The sequence below is a fragment of the Lepus europaeus genome, chromosome 11 (genome assembly GCF_033115175.1).
Source record: "Lepus europaeus isolate LE1 chromosome 11, mLepTim1.pri, whole genome shotgun sequence".
NCBI classification, from domain to species: Eukaryota; Metazoa; Chordata; class Mammalia; order Lagomorpha; family Leporidae; genus Lepus; species Lepus europaeus.
The window spans coordinates 111,795,092-111,812,100 of NC_084837.1; the positions used below are offsets into that span (position 1 = coordinate 111,795,092).

General features: G+C 47.8%; 1 protein-coding gene across 1 annotated transcript in view; it reads right to left on the reverse strand.

Moving 5' to 3' along the window:
* Positions 1–17,009, reverse strand: part of SCAPER (S-phase cyclin A associated protein in the ER) — a 412,160-nt gene that overhangs the window by 352,206 nt on the left and 42,945 nt on the right. The window contains exons 4-5 of the mRNA XM_062206396.1: positions 12,970–13,040; positions 4,251–4,445 (exon numbers count right to left, since the gene is read on the reverse strand). Of these exons, the coding sequence (XP_062062380.1) occupies positions 4,251–4,445; positions 12,970–13,040 (266 nt within the window). The remainder of the gene's footprint in view (positions 1–4,250; positions 4,446–12,969; positions 13,041–17,009) is intronic.

Consider the following 17,009-nt stretch of genomic DNA (forward strand, 5'->3'; position numbering starts at 1 on the left):
TTCCCATAACAGGAAATGCAAACCGACATCAGACCACTGAAATGGCAGCTTCCTCAGACCCAGTTACCTGATCCCAATATGAAGAAATCTCAAGGTTGAAGACAATAATGGCCGAGTCACTAACCTCCTTCTAGACTCATCCAAAACTCATGTCTAAGAATGAAGTGAGTAGAAAGGTATACCTAGAGAGTTCCCAAAACACAATTACGCACCAAATGAATGTGACGGAAAGAGAGAGAGTGGCGCTGAATCTCACCCCCCACTTCTACTCCTGCGCCGATCTGACTTCAACAAACATCTGCTCCCCAACACCCCATTCCCTGTGTTCAGGTAAAAACTACAGGTGGCTGCTACTGAGAGTAAGACCAACAAAGTCCAGGGCCAAGGGTCTTCCTCCCTCCCTCCCATGAAGGCACAAGGCCCCAGGCACTTGGCCCATCTTTTCCATGAACTTTCTGAAGACTCCTTGGAGAGGAATCTTGGTTTTTTCTCAGTAATTACTCAGCTGAACCCTAAACCTGCTGAGAATGATCGGTGAAACTCGGAACTTCTCAGTCTCAATGATCAAAGCATAGTTTTAAATCCCACCTATGGAGCTGATGCTACAGTGGGCTAAGCCTCCGCCTGCGGTGCTGGCATCCCATATGGGTGCCGGTTCGAGTCCTGGCTGCTCCACCTTCAATCCAGCTCTCTGCTATGGCCTGGGAAAGCAGAAGAAGATGGCCCAAGTCCTTGGGCTCCTGCACCCATGTGGGAGACCTGGAGGAGGCTCCTGGCTCCTGGCTTCAGATCCGCCTGGATCCAGCCATCATGGCTATCTGGGGAGTGAACCAACAGATGGAAGACCTTTCTCTGTGTCTGCCTCTCTGTCTCTATGTCTGACTCTCAAATAAATAAAATCTTAAAAAAAAAAAGAAAGAAATCCCAGCTATGGACAGCCTGCCTGGATAGCACAGAAGGAATGACACGGGCTCCACCAGACGACTGTGCGGGAGAAAAGCAGGGTCCTGCTAATGGTGTCGTCTCTGTCCTCCCGTGTTCCCCTGGGAAAGCCCCTCTGCCCACTCTCCCATCTTCACAAACGTGTCCCCGGCCCTAAGTGGCAGCCGTGGGACCAGAGCCCGGAGTACCTAGGGGCTAGCCTGATGCAGTGACAGGCCTGCTGCTGTCGCGCCAGGCACCCTGTCCCGGTCTTCGTCGGACTCAGTCTGAGAGCAAAGGCCTCTGCGCCTCTCGGCAGTGGACGGCGCTTTGGGACAGCCATCAGGTGTGGCTCTAGGCAGCTGCATCTGGGTGCCCGCTGCCCAGCTCCACCAGGATTCTACATCTACTCCCGCGACGCCAGCGTCTGCATCTGTACCCCTCCCCTCACATAAACCCCGAGACTCACGGGGGTCTTCTCCACTGGACCACCGAGGACGTCTTCCGAGGCATCCTGCCCCAGAGGCCCCGCCCAGCTGCCACTGGCTACCCCAGAGAGCCAAGACAGCTGCAGGCCCCAGACTGCAGCCAAGGGCGCCCCCCAGTGTCCACACACCACGTCCGGCCCCTCCCACACTGAAACGGGAAGCAAGGAAAGGAAAGCGGTTTCCCAGCCGTCGCTGCCCCCAGCTCCCTCTGCACACTCCGGAGTGAACACCCAGCCAGAGAAGACGCCCGGACTCCTCTTTGTGCAGCCACCCCTTAAACGTCACGACCAGTTCTCCCGAGCCTCGCCTTCACCGAGTTACTGGAGTTTCTGTGAGAAGAGCGAGCCACCGCTCCCTTCACTCTGCCTGTTCACGCCCTGCACCACTTTGAGGGGCGCAGAGCTGTGAGTCGGGCGATGTAAGAAGTGAGGAAGAGTCCGGGCAAACCAGACACACGCATTTCAATACTGTGCCTGTGCCGCAGAATACAGCGCTCACTGCCCCTGACACGGGAGGCACAAAACCAGGCTGTAGTTACTTAGGCTAAACATAAAAATCAGACACACAGATACATCGTTCAACGCATCGACTAAACAAGCGACCACCTGCAAAACAGGGGGAAATCCTTGTGCCACACGGCGCGCAGAGGCACTAACCAAGTGAGAGGATGATGGCAGTGCTTCATGAGAACAGTGCACAACAGAAGCAGATTTAAAAACAGGACACTACAACATGAGAGGAAATCTACAACCCACTCAACAAATTTCTAGTATTATTAAGCTTTCATACAATTGTAGATGAATGAGTGGCAGAACCAGGGGAAGAAAGAGCCATGCCTCCTTCTGGCCAAGCTTACCCCCTCAAACAGTGAGGAAGGGGCAGGGGTGGCGCAAGTTGAACTACCACTTGGGACACCTGCAGCCAAGCTGGAATGCCAGTTCAAGTCCCAGCTGCTCCACATCCAACCCAGCTTCTCAAAAATACATCCTAGGCAGCAGGCGATGATGGCTCAAGTGTCTGAGCTCTTGCCTCCCACATGGGAGACCCAGATGGAACCCCAGGCGTCAGGCCTTGGCATGACTCAACCCCGGCTGTTGCAAGCATTTGCAAAGTGAACCAGTGGATTGAAGATCAATCAATCAATCTCTCTGTCACTCTGCCTTTCAAGTATATGAAAATCAACATCTTTAAAAATAAAATGTTTCTAACAAAAAAGAAGCTGCTATCAGAGACTAGTATGACAGTGTCTGCTCATCACAGACATGACTGACTGATTGCACTTGGCCAGTCTCACTTCTTCACTGAAGGAGATATTTTCCAAACAAATTTTACTTCTTCAGACAGCTTCCTGATATTTTTAATCACAAAATCAAGGACCCACTGACCTGGTTTCTGGGGTTCACCTATAGCTTACCTGGACCCACATGACAATTTACAGAAAGAACTATAATCCAAATCTAAGTCCAGTTGGCTTTTTACCACAACACGCAGACTCATTCTACTCCAAGGACACATTAAGACATTTTTCTTAAACTGTGAGACGGGAAGCAGCGTCTGGGCCAGAGGTGAAGACGCCTGTGTCCACAACACGGTGCCTTGGTTCGATTCCCAGCTCTAGCTCCCGACTCCAGCCGCCCACGAAGGTGGACGCTGCCTCCCGTGGGAGAGGCCTGAACTGCAGCCCCAGGACTGTCTGACCCCAGTGCAGCCCCCGCTGCTGCAGGCTCTCCGGAGCTGCACCGCGGACAGGAGCTCTGTGTCTCTACCTCTCAAATAAATAATACAAACACAAAAGATTTTTACTTGCTAAAAGTAACAACAGTAATTTTGACAAGCACACCGTGCATCTGGATGGTTTTAACTACCGTTCACCTTGAAGCCTGCTGCCAATGAATCATATTTTTAAGCAGGTCTATAAGCTATTAGGCTGTTTCCAATTTAAAAGGAAACACAGCTGCTGCCTCGCCATGTAGCTTTTCTTTGACCCTTCATATATTTCAAAGGCTAAATAATGAATTCCAGGGTTTTCAACCATGTTCACCATAAACACAGGAGTCGTCTCTTTAATATTTCTATGAAGATGTATCACTCTGGCTTTTCTCAAAATAATTTTATTCAATAAAAATTCATAATATATAGCTTGTATTTACTAGAGGGCCAGGCTTTTTAGCGAATTTTTAGACAGACCACGTCTGTTCAGTATCCTATGACAAACACAAGGTTATCTATAATTAGAAAACACACCTTACAGTGACATTCCAGTCCCACCCAGGATTGTTTATGGCTGGCCATCAATCTCACTTTCCTCTGACCAGCTCCAATCAGGAGAATGATAAGTATCTGAATGGAAAGGGAGCAACGTCCAATTAAAAGACACTAAACATGAAACCAAAGAATGTGAACATCTCACTAGTGCCACCTACAGGACCAAAGGAAAATGCAGATAGGAAAGATTTAAAAAGTAATTTGTGTGTGTGTGTTTATGTGCAGAGTGTGCAAACTGTGTGTGCATGTATGTATAGCGTGCAAACTGTGTGTGTCTGTGTGTATACACACAAACCTGATTCCTTGGCCAGTACGATGTATCAAGACAGCTTTCTACCACAATAAAAAAGCACATGACCCACCCCACACCCAAAAAAAACAAACCCTCTTCAGAATCAAAGCCTGAAGCACAGTGCTGCCTTTACTGAGCCGATCAGGAGAACGATTTCTCCTAAGAGGTTAACGAAAACATACAGAATCTATTAAAACCAGAAACCCTGAGAGAACCGACACAGTCCGACGAGGCAGAGGGTGGAGAACCTGCCAACAGGCGAGGCCGCCTCGGAGCCAGCCTACCTTACACTCCACCACGCTCTGGTCTGATTCACAGGTGACGTAGATTTCATCCACCGCCCGGCGAAGGTTGTCAAACAGGAAGGCCCAGTACCGAGCCCGCAGGTCGACTTTGCGAGGATGCCTCGTCTTGGTGGGACTCTTGTCAAAGTGCTTCTCTCCCGCCGCGGACGTTACTTTACAGTCTACCGCCGCGTTCTGGTGGGGTGAAAAAGGAAAACACGTAAATAAGTGAGCATCTGGGGACTGGATTTTTGTATAAAAATAAATTGTAAATAACTACTTTGTATTCAACATAAATACTTAAAAACAAGGTACTCTGCGGCTCATGTAACTCGTCAGCTCCTCACACAAGCTGTTGGCCTTAACCCGAACAGTCTGTGAGGTCGTGTTATGTCCGACCTGGCCGACTGCAGAGGATGACGAGCGGTAAAGAAATCCTGGGTGAAATCAAGCTGAGGCCAGTCCTGATTCGCTGGAACACACAGACTGCAAGTTCAAACACTTGTAGACCAACAAATAAGTCACACAGATTTCCACTTACAAATGCCATACCCAGGAGCTCTACATTCAGTTACTTGATTTTATCGTACACTATGTTTCCACCAAAAGTGAAGACTAACAGAGATTAGGGAACAATTGAGGAGAGAAGCGAAGGAACAAAGCTACAGAGCAGACACCGAGTGAGGCAGCTTTGGTGTTCACCCGGCTCTTTCTTCCGATGCGCTGCAGACTTCGAAGGCACAGAATTACAACCTACAGCTCCAGAGGCTGACCACAGAAGCACCCACCAAAATCATGGGTCTGAAGTTTACAGAGGCGAGGGGAGAGGACGGGAGGGGAGGAAGGTGACTGGCTGGCTCGCCTGCCCTCCTGTTGGAGCGACAGCCACGCCCAGGCTGTGTGGCTTGCCAGAGTGGAGAGCCCCTGACACGGAGGCTAGTGTGCTCACACACCTTCTGTGGGCCTCATCCCTGGTTTCTACAGCACCATCACCACTGAAAAGCAGGCACACGTGTGCGAGCACACACACACACACACACGGGCAGAGAGGAGCTGCTCCTCCTCCTTGCACAGCAGCCCCCTCAGACTACCATTGCCAGACTTTGCAAGTAAAAACTTAAAAGATATTTTACCTGAAAGGCCTGGTCCAGGCCCGAATTCTCAATGAAGATGGGAAATGTCACCTTTTCAGCAACATTCAAACAATAAACTTGAAGGTAATTTTCCACAATTAACAAAACGTATCTCAATTGTTCTCCAAGTATTTTCTTGCCTTAAATAGTAATTTTTTAAGGTTTATTTTTATTTGAAAGGCACAGTTACAGAGAGGCAGAGGCAGAGAGAGAGATCGATCTTCTATCCTATGTTCACTCCCCAGATAGCCACAATGGCCAGAGATGGGCCAATGCAAAGCCAGGAGCAAGAAGCTTCTTCTGGGTCTCCCACATAGGTGCAGTGGTCCCTGGATTTGGGCCACCTTCCACTGCTTTTCCAGGCCTTAGGAGGGAGCTGGATCAGAAGCAGAGCAGCTAGGACTCAAACCAGAGCCCATATGGGATGTCAGTACTGCAGGCATCAGCTTTACCTGCTATGCCACAGCGCCAGCCCTCTAAACAGTAATTTATTTTACTATGTCAAAGATTCCCAATTTGGACTTAATCAAACTCAAAATCCAATTCAAGCAGTGTTTTCCCCAGAGCAAAGCTTTATTCTATTACTTTGCTAATGACAAAAATAACAATTGATACAGGATTATGTATGAAAAATTAACATCATAAAATCTCCTGCCCACCTTGATACAATGTTGAAAGTACATATTAACTCCATTTCACAGATTAGAAAACTGAGGTCGGAGGCCAGGTGATTTGTCCACCGTGTAGAGTGTGGGAGACCAGCTCCCCGCCACAGCTCTCCAGCGGCACAGTAGGCAAAGGTGTGGTGCCAACAGCTCTCTACCAGAGGGCCCAGATGACCTGATTTCTCTTCCATACAACATCAGAGTTAAAGTCAACTCAACAAGGTTCCTGAATTATATCTCCCTCACAAACCTTTTTTTCCACATTGATCAGCAAAGAATTAGTGGCTTCCTACAAACCCAGCCTATAATCTTACACAACTCACATCAAATCAAAAATCACAGAGGCTGAAAAAGCAGAAGTTTCAAAGTACAGGGCCTTTCCCTACTTCTGATAAAGATCACAGCCTCGACCGACATTGTGGTGCAGCAGGTTAAGCTGCTGCCTGCGACACCAGCATCCCATATGGGTGCCAGTACGAGTCCCAGCGGCTCCACTTCCGATCCAGCTCCCCGCTCATGCACCTGGGAAAACAGCAGAGGATGGTCCAAGTCCTTTGACCCCTGCACCCATGTGGGAGACTCAGATGCAGTTCCAGGCTCCTGGCTTCAGTCTGGCCCAGCCCTGGCCATCGCAACCTATCTGGGGAGTAACCAGCAAATAGATCAACTGATCAATTGACCTTTCTCTCTGTGTGTCTCCCTCTCCCTCTCCCTGACTCTGCCTTTCAAGTAAACAAAAATGCCTCTTCAAAAATTAGTTATAATGCTGTTTTTAAAAAGGATCATAGCAGCAATAGTCCCAGAGGCAGGTGCATCCCGCGACATTCTTGCTGCTGTGGGCCATGTGCTGTGCCCAGGGCTTCACGTACAGCAGCACCGCATTTCGTCTTCAAAGCCACTTGAGAACACTCTGTCAGCTCCACTCCACAGAGGAGGAGAGCGAGGGCAGCCGGAGTAAATGAGGTCTCACGCAGACCAGTGACGGGGCCGGGACTGGCTCCCCGTGCCTGACTGCTTCCCAAGACGCGCAACGGCACAACCAAAGGGAAAGAGGGAGAAAGGAACTGCGATTTCACACTCATTCCTCTCGGAGGGGCTCGCTGGCTCTCGAGATTCCAAAGAAGCCTCTGGACAGACCCACGCAGATCCACAGACCACTGGCCACACAGTCCACGCTCACAGACCCCACCCTGAATTCTAGCTCAAGAAGCTCTCTTCCCTGGCGGGCATCTGACAGAGTGATTAACCACCTCGTGGGACAATCCCATCCCATCCCGGAGTGTCTGGGTTCAAGTCCCAGCTCTGCTCTCGATCCCAGCTCCCTGCTAACGTGCCCCCTCAATCACCAGGGTCCTTGCCACCCACGTGGGAGACCCATATGGAGTCCAGGCTCCTGGCTTCAGCTGGTGAATCAGCGGAAAAGAGGCCATCAATGGGCGGGAGCTGTGTACCCATCTCAAATAAAGTAAATAAAGTAAATAAAAATTCAAAGAAGAAAAAAGCAGCTCCCTAGATCGTGCAAGCATTTGAAACTATCTTGGCTGGCGCTGTGGTGCAGTGGGCTACAATTCATACGGGCACCAGTTCAAGTCCTGGCTGCTCCTCTTCCGATCCAGCTCTCTCCTGTGGCCTGGCAAAGCATGGAAGATGGCCCAAGTGCTTGGCTCAGCTCCAGCCATTGTAGCCAGCTGGGGAGTGAACCAGCAGATTCTCTGTCTGTGACTCTACCTCTCAAGTAAATGGAAGGAAGGAAGTCAGTCTTGGGGCTGGTATTGTGGCAGAGTAGGTAAAGCTGCTGTCTGCAACACCAACATCCCCTGTGGGTCCCGACTGCTCCACTTCCTACTCGTTCCTTGCTACTGCACCTGGGAAGGTGGGAGAAAATGGCCCAAGCGCCTGGACCTCTGCACCCACGTAGGAGACCTGTATGAAGCTCCTGGCTTCTGGCTTCAGCATGGCCCAGCCCTGGCCTATGCAGATATCATGGGAGTGAGCCAGAGGATGGAAGATCTCTGTGTCTCTCCCGCAACAAATAAATCTTTAAAAAATAAAAAAAAGACCTATTGTGGACATCTACTTCTGAGATAACAGACTTGTTATATTAGTATGTGTTAACTCAGGGAAAATTAAATAAATAATTATTTATACATCAGTGTACTTAGTACCTAATTTTTAATGTAATATGAACTGACAAATGCATGTATTAGCTTTTTAGTAATTTGGCCATAAAAGTAATACATACTCTTCAGAGACAGACACGTAAGGATCCTGCACGGAGATGCCAATGACCAAATCAGTTAGGACCGACTGACCTATTTGAAAGGCAGAGGTAGAGAGGGGGAGATGGGGAGAAAGGGAGAGATCTTCCATCCGCTGGTCCACTCCACAGAAGGCCTCAACAGGCAAGTCTGGGCCAGGCCAAAGCCAGGAAACAGGAGCTACACACTGGTCTCCCACGTGGATGGCAGGGGCCCATGTATTTGGGCCATCCGCCATCTTCCCACAGAGCATTCGCAGGAGGCTGAACTGGAAGCAGAGTAGCTGGGACTCTAACCAGCACTGCAATATGGGAGGCTGGTGTCCTGGGCAGCTTCCACCCATGGTGCCGTAACAGCAGCTGCCACCAGTACCACCCCACATTTTTTTTTTCACCTACTACATACCAGGTATTCCTTTAACTCATAAATACAGATTAGGTTAATGGACCCTCAGAATAAGTTTATATGGTATCACTAACCCCACTTTATAGATGACAATAATATTAACACCCAAGCACCTATTACCCCAAACCCGTAACTGTCCATGCTCTGTCATTTCCAGTTCATAAAGCACTTTCAGCACAACACTTGAAATAAAGCTGAAATGCTCTCTGTCCCCTCCCCTTGTTTGCAGAGGCCCTGACCATGAGCTTGGTGCACGTTCTTCCAGGACCTGTTTCTTCACCACACACACACACACACACACACAGGGAGCCACAGCAGTGGGTGCGGGGAAGACCCCTTCCTTCTGGCTGAAGACGCCTATTCATGGATGCAAATACCAAGGAGGCAGCTGCGATGGACATGATGGATGTGAAGGCTGGGATCAAACGGAGGCACCTAGGCTGATACAACCTGGAGAAAACGGCATTCGAAGCCAGGAGAAAATGAAAGTGCACAGAGAAGGGCCAAGAAATGCCCTGAGACGCTCTACTGCGAACAGGTTAGGAACAAGAACAAGAGCCAGCAAAGCAGGCTGGGAAGGAGCAACCGAGCGAAGACCCAGGACCCCGGGTACGGAGTATTAGGAACCAGGGCATCCAAAGCGTCAACTGCTCCGTCAGGTCGATAAGAGGACCGGGACCCACCCACAGGACCCACCCACGTCAGAGTCACCACTGACCTTGTCAAGAGCTCTTTCAGCAGAGCAAGGGGCACAAACGCTTTTCATTTAGGAAGCCAGCTGCAACCGGACGTTTGTCCACGGGTGAGAATACCGCGGCAGAGAGGCAGGAGCGGCCGGCACAGGACAGATCTTGAGAAGGGAGCAGCTCGGGGACCCAGCGTCCCTCAGGAGGCGAGAGCTGGGTCTGAGCAGTGTTGACCACGTGGGTCAAATGCCAGTGAAGTCATCGCTGTGGCTGGGGGAGCAGGGGAAGTTCTCTTCCCGCTATTTTTACTTTCTCAGTGAAAGAGGAAGCAGGCATGATCAGAGAGTGAACACGGAGCAGAAAGGACTGAAACCTGAAGAGACGAGACAGCGTGATGCGCTCCCGGGGGTTAACCAGGGAAATGCACCTAGCGGGGCGTGGGGACAGTGTAGGAAGAGCCCACTCAGCGTGGTCAGCACTCTTGTCCAGCTACATTCAGATGCGTGAGACCCAGGGCAGAACAGGCAGAAGGTGGACACAACCAGGACACCCCATCAAGAATACTAACAGGGGCAGAGTCGCGAGACCATGCAAGGAAAGGATTCTGACAACAGACAAACCGTGGAAACCCAGGTAGGTCTTCGAGGGGGTGCGGACCAATGGAGGTGAAGGTCCAGTGTGGCAGGAAGCTGGAGGCAGAGCCAGAGCCAGGCGTGCAGCCCCACGACGCACCAGTTTCCTGCCACACTCTACAGCCACTTCTTCCAGGCCTCCCTCTCTTCCTGCTCAAGCACATCTGTTAACTGTTCTGCAAGTGGTCCACGTGCGGCTGCTGTGGGCCCAACGTCCCCCAGAGTCCCAGCGGAAACGGAATTCCCAGTGCGACAGTGCTGACCAGTGGGGAGCTCGGCGAGGTGACAGGCCACGGGGAACGATGAAGGCCATTCATGCAGGAGCGGCTTCCACAAGACGCCTCCCACCACCGCCACGCAGCAAGAAGCCTCCCCACGCTGCACTTCCCAACCGCCAAAGCAGTGAGCCACATAAACTTCTCATTTATAAACTACCAGTCTGCGGTGTTCCCTTACAGTGGCACAAAACCAACCGCGGAAAGGACAGCCATTTAGTCTCTCCACATCTAAAAATGCCTCTATTTCACTCTCGCATTTGAATGATCACTTGGCTGGGCAGAGCATTCTGGGTGAAAAGTAATTTTGCCTCATAAGTTAGAAGGGATTGCTCCACTATCCTTTTGTTGATAACAAGGCTGCTATTAGCCTGTCTTTCCTCTGTAGGTTTGTTTATTCCTTGGTAATCTTAAAAGATTTCTTTCTTAATCTTGACATTCTGCAGGTTCTTGAGAACGTCTCCAGGTGTGAATCTATTTTTATTTACCCTGCTCAGCTCCACAGTTTATATTCTGAACCTCTGGAGAACTCAGGAGATAAGGGAAAGTTTCAACACACCCACTATTCATTCTCTAATTTCAGAAGTCTTAGAAGACACAGAATATCATTTCTCAATCTTAAATGATCTTTCACATTTTCTATCTCTTCAGTTCTCTAAGCTATATTCTAAATCCACCTCAGTAGTGTCTTCCAACTTACAACTGTCTTCCAATCTAATTTCCTGCCCATAATATCATTTATGCCATTAATTATAGCTTATAAACATCTCATGATAGGGGCCAATGCTGTGGCACAGTGGGTTAAGCTGCCACCTGCGACACTGGCATTCCATATGGGGTCTGGTTCATGTCCCAGTTGCTCCACTTCCAATCCAGCTCCCTGCTAATGGTCTGGGAAAAACAGAAGATGGCCCAACTACTTAGGCCCCTGCCACCCACATGGGAGACCCAGATGAACCTCCTGGCTTCGGTCTGGCCCAGCCCCAGCCATTGAGGCAAGCCAGGGAGTGAACCAGTGGATGGAAACTCGCTCCCTCCCTATCTCTCTTTCTTTCTCTCTCTATGTGTGTCTCTCCCTCTGTCTCTGTATCTCTTTTAAAAAAAATTCAGTGATATTATTTTCATTTCCACCTATATAAATGACCAAAAATTAATATTCACCTATTTTATTGCATAATTTCTATGTTATGCTTTATTGCTATTCCTTCCTTTGAAGAACTTAAACTCATTTACCTCAAAAATGAATCCTGTCCCTGGCGAACCATGGAGTGTGGTTCTCATGTCTTACTTTGGAAACCTTGTCTTTCAGCTACTTCCATTCCTCACTCTTCCCCAGTTTACTCGTCTTATGGGTATCAACATCTGGCCCAGGGAGGCCCTACTCCCAGAGGCCTTCTGTTGGGGCCTCACAGGTCTCCCCCGTCAAAAACACGAGGGCACCGTCACAGGCCACAGCTCAGGCAGGCCGCAGCTTCTGCAGCCCAAGTCCTCGCTTCACACCAGGAGCCCACAGGCACTTCCGCCCCCATCATCCCGTAAGAATGGATCTAAGTGATCTGTCCATTTTGTTCATGTCCCCAACCCCACTTATCTGTCAACATATGTATTGTTTTCTTTCTAATCCAGAGCTGTTTACCTTATTTCTCAAAGTTCCCCTCATCTTTTTCCTTCTAAAACATGTTTTCCCCTGACATGTCTGTGGGGCGGAGGATGCTCTGTGAGCTCAGAGCGACACCTTCATCACAGGACCACGCGTCCTTCATAGTCCTTGATTCGCATAACACACGCATATTGGTGTAATATGTATGTATTATTAACTAATTAATAGCAGCAAACTAAGATTAGAGGCAAAGCTCAGGGGAATACCTAGGCAAGTTGTGAGGATGGCTACATCCCACATGGGAGCGCCTGGCTTCCATTTCCACTCCAGCTCCTGCTCTTGCTTCCTGCCAGTGCAGGCCCCGGGGAGCAGGGTGACAGCTGAGTGACTGGATTCCTGCCACCCACACAAGACGGGACTGCAAGGCCCAGTCCCCCGGCCGCTGCAGGCACCTGGGAGTGAACCAGTAAATGGGAGTCCTTCCTCTGTCTCTCCCCCTCAAACACATGTTTAAAAAAAGAAAAGCTAACTATAGTGATGTAAATATGCTTGAAAGATAAGACAGATAGGATCGTGTTCTCCAATATCTTAGTAAAGCAATCTGAAAATTTGTAGAGTTATTATCTCTTCACTATCCTACAACCCAAAGTCAGCTTTATACGGAGAAACAGGGTCGTACAGAACTCGGGGCAGCGGAAACACAAGCTGTTAAGTAACAGCCTGGGCTCAAACCCTGACTGTCACTTCCCAGCAAGCTACAGAGCCTCCCCTGTCTCCGGTACTTACACAATAAAACTTCATTTTTATAAGTCGGGATAACCCCTACATCAAAGGGTTAAGAGAACCAAATACATGAGCATTTGCAAAATAGAACAAAATGAGTACACAGTGAGCATTACACATACTTTTATTAACTGTATTTTAATTTATTAATTTACTAAATGTTAAGATTTCATTAAATTTTTACACGGAGATAAACAATATCCAATCCAGAAAAAACAGCTTTTGCGACTTACACTACACTCAGGAACTGAAATCAGAAGTAGAAAGCTGTATATGCTGTACCTGTTTAGTTGCTTTATGAGTCCCTTGAATTGACCTCTTAGACTTTCCACCGGTTTGACATTTAGGATTTCCTTCAAGGCAAGAGAAAATAAGTAAGTAGACCGGCAGATAATATAAAACTGAACTATAGGTAATTAGCATAAAATTAGACTACCCGCACCATTCAGGCACACTGACCCATCGTGTCCTCCCAGGAACCTCAGAACAGTTACCCACGGGGACGGGGACGCGAAGGCAGTGACGAGGCAGAGCTCCCAAGTCCCCGAGGGGCCTGCACCGAGAGGCTTCCTGAGAGCACAGTAAGTCAACCCTTAAAGCAGTCAGACGGTCTGGCAACCAATAAACAGGGTCCCGTGACCTGCGCCTCTCAACCTACAGGTCCAGAAATTCCTTCTGTACATTCACATTTTATTCCAACAGTAAAATTAATTTTAATCACCAAAAACCCTAAAGGTTTGTTATTACTTTATCTGATTCTGGGGTGGGGAGCCTCTTTTCTGCCAAGGTATCTGCATATTTATAACATCATTCATGGGCCACACAACATTATCAACTTAAAGTGAATTCGCAGTCTCACCTGCGGTTACCTGGGCAGGGCCAGGCATTCCCCACCCCTGGTAATGTATAACGTACGTGGTTTCATTTTGAAAAGGGGGATTTTCAGTTCTGCCTGTTTTGGCAGCTGGCATCTTTCTCACCATTCCCTTCATACGGACACTAAGCGGGAGGAAAGGTTCTTGGTGATTTCGCCACAAACCGTAAATACTTGAGGAGATAAACGTATTTACCAGATGTAAGCATTACACAATGCACACGTGTACCGAAACTTCACGTGGCGCCCCATAAATATTTACAATTTTTATGTGTCAATTAACATGCATAAAGAGCAACAGATATACCTTTATAAAGACAGACAGCAACTACTGTAACCATTCTCTTCTTGATAGCAATTCAAACCAGCAATAAAGTTCTGTTGTGCATGACAGTAATTCTTCCTCTGCAAAGTGATCTAGGAGCCAGAGCCTCCACAGCAGCACAAACAACTGAACCGACACCAGTGGGGCTCCCTCACTGTCCTGCCCGGGACAAAGACCGAGACGTGCACACCACGAGGCCTCCACACAGCCCTCCGTTACGCAGAACAGTGTGCCAGCCAAGGTTTTAGAGTCATCAGCAGGAAAACACAGCTCAGCACAAGCGCCAGTGGAAACCGAGATAATACAACGAGAACAATGCTTTTTAAAATGGCATTACTGCCCTTAGACACAGCTTACTATATGCATTGCCATGAAACAAATTGCAATTTAAAAAAATAAACTTTTTTTTTTTTTTTTTTTTTTTTTTTTTTGCCAGGCAGAGTTAGACAGTGAGAGAGAGACAGAGAGAAAGGCCTTCCTTCCGTTGGTTCACTCCCCTAATGTCCACTATGGCCAGCACGCTGCGCAATCTGAAGCCAGGAGCCAGGTGCTTCCTCCTGGTCTCCCATGCGGGTGCAGGGCCCAAGCACTTGGGCCATCCTCCACTGCCTTCCCGGGCCATAGCAGAGAGCTGGCCTGGAAGAGGAGCAACCGGGACAGAACCAGTGCCCCAACTGGGACTAGAACCTGGGTGCTGGCGCCGCAGGCGGAGCATTAGCCTAGTGAGCCACTGCACCGGCCATAAAAAATAAACATTTTTCTACGCGTGGCAAAGTTTCAGTAAACCTTGGTGAGCACTGCCAGTCTCCTTTCCTATCACTACTGCAGACATCCGGAAGGTTCCACTCCTCCGCACTCAGAGTGCTATTCGGCAATAAAGAGATGAAGGCTTAAAACTGTACCAATGTGAAATCAGATTATGGATGCATGTGTGGCTCATTATTACAGTGTTTTCCTGCATTCTGTAATAGAAACAATTTTACAAAAAAAAAAAAAAAAACACCTTCAGACTGCATTGTGTTCTGGACAACCCACCAAAAATGGGGGAAATTCATATTTTATATATAATACACAGCAATCATAAAACATTTTTGTTCTACATTTTCACTTTTGTAATAAATAACATTGGCGGGACTGATGCTGTGGCGCAGCGGGTTAAAGCCCTGGCCTGAAGTGCCAGCATCCCATATGGGCACCAGTTCTAGTCCCAGCTGCTCCTCTTCTGATCCAGCTCTCTGCTGTGGCTTGGGGGAGCAGTGGAAGATGGCCCAAGTGCTTGGGCTCCTGCACCCACGTTGGAGACCAGGAAGAAGCTCCTGGCTCCTGGCTTCAGATCAGCACAGCTCCAGCCATTGCAGCCATCTGGGGAGTAAACCAGCGGATGGAAGACCTCTCTCTCTCTCTCTCTCTCTCTACCTCTCTCTGTAACTATGTCTTTCAAATAAATAAAATAAATCTTTAAAAAAATAAAAAAATAAATAACGTTGGCATGTCCTTGTCTTGTATTAAGAAATGATATAACAGTAAGCTCCTTATGGAAAGATTAGATCTCCCCTCTACTGGATGGTTTCTGTGATTCAAAATCACTGCTCTCTAAAAACTGCTAGTTAGAATAACAAAGAAAACCTGTGACACAGGACTGGTCTATGACGAAGACAGTGGTGCCCACACGTGAGTAAGACAGACCAACAGAACACAAGGACACACAGAAATCCAGTCCGTGTGTGGGATCTCAATAATTGGGGCAAGGAGAGACTTTATAGTAAGTGATGCTGGGACAACTTGTCAATCACAAGAAAAAAATAAAATTAGATCATTATAAATTAAATTATAAATTAAATCAAATAAAATTAGATGCACATTATGTGCCAGAAAAATATTATAAATGCATCAGGGATATAAATGTAAAGGGATCAAATAATGATTAAAATTTTAAGTAAAAGAAAAAAACATGAACTGATTCTCATTTAGGCCTGAAGCATCCTACTTTGTGAAGATAACAGGACCATGTCTGACAGAAACAGGAGCCAATTTAAGGAGTCAGCTACCAAAGACATAGCAAGAACAATTTAACATCAAAACAGAGTAATGGATTACAACCCACTAACTATATTAAGAAGCCTCGGTGCTGGCACTGTGGTATAACAAGTAAAGCCAACACTTGTAGAGCCGGCATCCTATATGGGCAATGGTTCTAGTCCCGGCTGCTCCACTTCTGATCCACCTCTCTGCTGTGGCCTGGGAAAGCAGTAGAAGATGGCCCAAGTGCTTGGGCCCTGGCATCTGCATGGGAGACCTGGAAGAAGCTCCAGGCTCCTGGCTTCAGATCAGCTCAACTCCGGCTGTTGCGGCCATTTGGGCAGTAAACCAGCAGATGGAAAGCCTCTCCCTCCCTCTCTGCCTCTGCCTCTTTTCATGATTAAATTCAGGTGTCTGTGTTGGTGGGGATTCTGTTGCAATGATGCTGTTCCCTTCTGTTTATCATTGGAGGCTCGTGGTACTGGTCTGTCACATTACTGGGGATATTAACTTAAGCAGTTGAGTAAGGTGGTATCCACAAAGTTTCTTTACTGCAATGTTTCCTTTCTAACTATGAATAATTTGTGGTAAGATAGTTTGAAATTATATAAATATTTAGCCCTTTATTCTTGAAACTGTGAAACCTGACCAAAAGGAATATTCTGCAAGCCCTCAGAAAACATCAAAGAGCTGTCCCTTTGGGAACTCCAACCTCCTGTTCTCTGTATCTCAACCCAGCCTTCCATATCCTCATACCGGGGCCTCCCACTGCGCCAACCATCAAAGGAAGGGACTCAAGAGAGAAGATACTTTGTCCCTAGTTCAAGTAACAACAGTGAGAAGTAAAGAAATATCTTTCAGATTCTAAATTATTATATCACATTGTACCTAACTGCAGTAAGTACAAGTTTTTAAAAACTTTTTAATTTTTATAAGAAATTAATTAAAGAGAAAACCTAAATCTCTTACAACTTAAAAGAAAAAAATCTTAATTTATCAGTCATACCAACACACCAAACCCAATTTCATTATGATGTGAAACTGTAAAACCATTAACACTTTTATAAAACCATCTTTGTAGAAATCTGGGAGTTTAAAAGACGG